This window comes from Nuphar pumila, chromosome 2, assembly GCF_984573655.1.
Source record: "Nuphar pumila chromosome 2, dmNupPumi1.hap1.1, whole genome shotgun sequence".
NCBI lineage: Eukaryota > Viridiplantae > Streptophyta > Magnoliopsida > Nymphaeales > Nymphaeaceae > Nuphar > Nuphar pumila.
In genome coordinates, this window is record NC_143250.1 from 102,315,329 (window position 1) to 102,320,840 (window position 5,512).

Consider the following 5,512-nt stretch of genomic DNA (forward strand, 5'->3'; position numbering starts at 1 on the left):
AGTAGGGAGGACAGGGGGGAGCGTGAATGGGGCTCTGCCCCGCCGATATATATATATATATATATATATATATATATATATATATATATATATATATATATATATATATATATATATATATATATATATATATATATATATATATATATATATCTTAACAAGCTGCTCGAGCTTCCATTTTTCTCTTCTCCTTCCTCTAACGGCGGAAGGCAGAATGATCAGAGAAACGAAGCCCTGTCCCACCTCGCCCCATTTGGATTGGGGATGTAGGACATGAAACGAGGAATGGACCAGGGATGAAGGTCAAAATCAAAACTCGTGCAGGAATGGAGAGCAAAATTTTGAGACGGGGCCCCGGTGGAGACCTTATCCCCAGCCCCGATCCATTGTCATCCCTACTGCTAAGGAGGTAGATTATATTCAGCAAGGAATCACTCGAGCCATATAAACCTCATGCAAATTAAGCTTTGTCTGACAAGCCCGCAAGGGCATCACACGCCTGGTTATAAGGTGGATAGGCTTAAAACTTTAAGCTAAAAGATGTCGAGTTCGATACTCAAAGCATTCATCCCTTTCCACAAGGCGAAAGCAGCAGGCTCTTTGAAGGGCAAGGGGGCTGGCCTTGAGGTTTTACACTGCATGTCAACAGGTCGGGTTTGGTTCAGACCCAGGTGAAACTAAACTTGGACCAGATTTTCGGTTATGGTATCGGGTCCAGATCTGGTTATAATCGGGTACATAAACTAGACCCAGACCATACCCGGTAAAACCATATTTTTTAGCATTTTTACATTGAAAATTTGTGGGTCTTAATTGGAACTCAGGTCGGGTCTGGGTCTGGTATAAAATTTCACAAACTATACCTGGGGTCCATGTATTAACCGGACATTCGAATTTGGGTCCGTCTTAATAGGGTCTTCTTATTTATCACCATACCCGGATCTTAGAGGGTTTGGTTTGGGTGGTGTCTGGGTAAACCAGGCCCTTTGACACCCCTAATTGGCATTGTCATGTCCACCATAAGTGGTGGAGACTTAATTTCTAGTGGTGGGTCTCTCGACCGATTGGTTTTCCTTGAAAGAAAAAAAAAACATTGAGATTTGAGAACAGGGGTGCATTGACAAGGCAACATACCATATAGAAAAATATAGACAATAACGTAATTTTTAGCACAATACCATAACTAACCATGAACTAGAAAATATAATGGCGCCTGATTTTTTTTCAAGCGACAATTTACATGGTGATAAGTGGTTTGATCAAAGTGCCTAAATTTTCAGGTGACAAAAAGGTAACACTGTCAAGAAAAAAATCAACTAGCCAGATTTTGTCATATTTTGGGTCGTGAAATGGCCACGTTGGACATATTTCTTTGATCTCGGCCAAAAATACAGAATGGCACCAAAAGTGAGTGACATCTATGTCTTTGCCAGTAGAAAATATCATCTTCGAAAATAGGTTTCTTGTCCATGCAATTCTGAAAGAACTACTATAACATAATTAAGCATTCAATCTAGCCCATGGGAATCTGATTTTCATGTAGAAGAAAGGAAGAAGATTAGAATCAGATAGATATCAACCACAAATATAGTGTTGTCAATTGGTCACATCCTTGCCATATGGTTGGGGCCACACCCACTACAGAGTGCTGATCAGATTGAATGTGGAGGAAGATCCACAGCCCACTAGAACCTTGATGAACTTTTGAGTATTTATTCATTGGATCTGGATCAGGCCTGAGGTCTAATCTCAGTCTGACCCATTTGCATGTGTATTTTAGGGTTGAAAAAAAAACTGTGAGACTATGATCTCTTGCTCAGCATTTTGGTTAGAGGGTTCATGGGAGGATCAAGTGTAATCACATTTAATACTTTGAGCCGCCTGTCAGCTGTATGGCCGATCGGGTGAATATGTGATTGTACCTGATCTACAATCTATAAGGTTCACTGTGTCACAGTGATATGTCATTTTGGTGGAGTGTCCCTGGTGACACACCTGGACACAATGATATAGACATTGACATGAATAGATATTGTTGTAATATTTTTACTAATTTTTAATCAATTGTAATAATATTTTACTAAAATGTATTTTTATCCATTACAATATATAAAAAAGTTTTTCCATAAAATAAAAAATTTCTGTATCTTCGTGTCCTTTCTCCAAAAAAAAAATTTGAATTTGTGCATCATACTGGCATCGCATGTTGCATGGTACCCGTCCCTTTGTGGCATAGGTGTTCTTAAAGCAATTGTATCCATCTAGATCCAACCCAACCATGAACTGGCCACCTCAAATCTACCACCAGGGCACATAGGGTATGATTGGATTCAAGGAATTCAGTGGGGTGGGAATCCAACTGCATTTAATCCTTTGGTCATTTTTCCACCACAAACGGGAACATGCATGGTGGAATTTACGGATTCCAAATCTACTGAATTTCCTGTAACCAAACGCACCCTTATTATAATTAGGATTATGTTCTTGATTATAGGAATATTGAATAGTTCTTGGTTTCTCTGTTCTCAAGCCATAGCATTGTAATACATTTAATATTCTCTAAGACTGATCAACTAAAGCAATGTTATTCACTTCACTTTATATACTTTTTAAAAGAAATAGTTGCGTTACATTAAATACTTTATAACATATATAGAAGGGGAAACAAGCCAAAAAATTAAGAGGCAAAGGCATTACAAAACTAGAGCCACATATGGGACCATTCAAACTACACTCTATAGCCTTAATTCCTATGTAACCGATCTCTCTATAAGAATGCATAGAGCCGAATTTATTCTAAGGTCTCCATGGCTGGCTTATTTGTTAGGAGATGAGTGACTCATAGCCACAGTGCCCCAGCATCCTTGAGCATAGGGATCAAGGTGCCACTAAGATGGTGAGCCATGACCTTATCAGTCGGCCCAACCAACCGGCCTCCGATGAACACGGCCGGCACCGGAGGACCTCGTCCGATAAGCCTTGCGAGTGCCTTTTCCATGTCTTTGCCTCTCGGATCATGGTCAAGCTCATGTACAACTGGGTTCACCCCAAGCTCACAGAAGAACCTGTTGATGGCATGGCACATGCAACATGAGCTCTGGCTGAAGATCACCACTGCACTCTCTTTTGCCGATTTCACCACCCTTTCCATTTTCACTCTGCTTGTGCACACGCTTATGTGGTTGTTCTTTGTTTGGCTAGGACTTAAAAGTCTGAGATACCTTAGGAAAACTTTAGATATGAAAATGCAGTAAAGCAAACTAAATCCGACCTTTAATGGCTGAAACTAAAATAAAATGACCTAAGAAAATTCAAAGAAAGGGAAGCAATAGGAAGCAACAAATCAAAAAAGGGAAGGAAAAAAAAAGGTATGATTATGGGTAGGCTAAAAATCCAGAGAGAGAGAGAATGTCAATGAGCGAAACTGGGAAGGGAGAGTATGAATGCTGTTGGATAACTGTAGAAGCTCAGGGATTGCAAGAGAGTGAATGATGAGTTTGGACTCATGAAGATATCATATTTATAGTGTCTTGTGTGGCTCATGAATTGCATTATTTTATTTGAAAAGAAATATGAAATATTCCTTTAGATGATTTGCTGGTGATCATGATGCTTCTTGCAATCAGTTATGATAGCGACTGAATCCCACTGTGAACTCCCAATTTTTAATATATAATATGACACAAAAGATCTCTTTCCAAGATTAAAATATGAAAACTAGCTTGTGCAATCTAAGCCATATTTTCTTAGGGTTAATGGACAGCAAAACCCTTCATTTTCTATCTGGAGAAATCTGGATATAGCTAGGTTCATAAGAAATCCTGAAAAATGATTTGATTATTTCTGGTTAAAGCTTAGTTCGTAATAATGCATAAAGCAAGGGTTATTTTTACACAATTTACTTTATTTATTCGTGTCACGGAATCTAGGAAATTGTCAAAATAAGAAAATACCTTTTGTGAGAGAAAAGTGTTCCCGGGTTATCCATTTCGTTTTCCTTGTGGATAACGTTGGGTCCCCGAATGGAATTCTTTTGTGGGTTTGTGAAAAGAACAGAGAATCTGGGTCTGAGCCACCCGGCAACTCGGTTTGGGTCAGATGGATTGATCCCCTTTGCCCAAGTGTAGGACCACACCCATACCAAGTCAAGAAAAAAAAACGATCAAGTGGGTCCAGTTTGAGGTCAAAGAGATACAGAGCCCATTACGTCGAGTCTCTATAAGGGCTTAGTCATTGACTCATGTGAGTCATTACAATCAGGTGGGCTGGCTTGGTCAAATCTATGCGCGACCAACAGGTCAAGGTTCACGTCCAACTGCTCAACTCAAACCAAGTCAGCTTTGGCTATACTTTGCAGGAGCAAGACTGAGTAAAACCCCAACTTGACCAGCAACATGGCCCGAACCCAAGTCAATGCATCCAAGACTCGGACCAAGCAAATTGAAGAGCACCCGATACGCGGTTCGTATCGGTGATTCGTAGAGATATAGTTCAGGAATGAAAAGAGTGAAATCACCTCACAGTTTTTATAATTTACAAAAGTACCCCAAATTGGCGTTTTCCATCACTCTCAAGCATGTCTCGTAAAGAAACCACTTTTTTGGGTTCCAAACATCAAATCGAACACACGTGTGAAGATTCTCCCATGAGGTGACACCTGTGACGTCCTTTTTAATGTTTTCATTATTTATTTTTCTTATGATTCTTTTGCACAGATCTAATGGGCATCTTGCTGATGTGGTCAATAGAGATGGGGTTTATCCGATGGAGACAACTTTTTCCTTGGTTTAGAAGATTCCCATCCAATCCCAAAAAAAAAAGATGTGAAAAAAGAAAAGAAGAAGAATTTGATGAAATGAGAACTAAAAACCAAAAGGAAAAATCAAATCTGTTTATTCTCTCAGAAATTTTGTTCCAGAGACAGACATACAACCATTTTTTCCAATCCATTACATATATGAATGGTTTGCTACCGTCTAATGTACCATACAGTCTAGTATAAACTACCCAATTTCAATTTTTTTGTAATTTTTCTTCAGCCCCGCCACATATACATACGGTCTACATGGCTTGGAATTTTCTAATTGTGTGGTGCATTAAGCAGAAATTTTTTCAAGTAATTCATGACAAAAAAAAATCATAAAATGCATTCGAACAAATGCATGATTCCTAATAAATGGATTATGCGAACACAACTGTAGCGTCACATGGCAAATAAAGCTCACAAGTCATATATATATATATATAACCCTCAAAAATCACACTTTCAAGTATTTTTTGTTTGATATGAATTTGCTAGGAATCAACCATCATATATTTTTTTATGAAATATGTGATTTTTGAATGCTTGAATATTTATGAAGATTATGAGCCATTGATTTTAAAGCCTTAAAAAAATCTTGTTTATGCATAAAAATAGAATGATTCGTGAGAGGATTCTTATAAAATCAAGCATGTAGATCACATCCATATGATTAGATTTAAGAGAAAAGAACAAAAAAATCATGAAAGT

General features: G+C 38.3%; 1 protein-coding gene across 1 annotated transcript; it reads right to left on the reverse strand.

Annotated features, from left to right (window-relative positions):
* Window positions 1-2,629: 2,629 nt before the first annotated feature.
* Window positions 2,630-3,468, reverse strand: LOC149846444 (glutaredoxin-C1-like). Its single transcript, XM_089997996.1, has one exon. The coding sequence runs from the start codon at window positions 3,149-3,151 to the stop codon at window positions 2,840-2,842; it is 312 nt and encodes a 103-aa protein (XP_089854122.1). The 5' UTR covers window positions 3,152-3,468; the 3' UTR covers window positions 2,630-2,839.
* Window positions 3,469-5,512: the final 2,044 nt, after the last annotated feature.

What these genes read in the sequence shown, in the direction of transcription:
- LOC149846444 (XM_089997996.1), bottom strand. Translation starts at nt 3,151, where the DNA reads ATGGAAAGGGTGGTGAAATCGGCAAAAGAGAGTGCAGTGGTGATCTTC.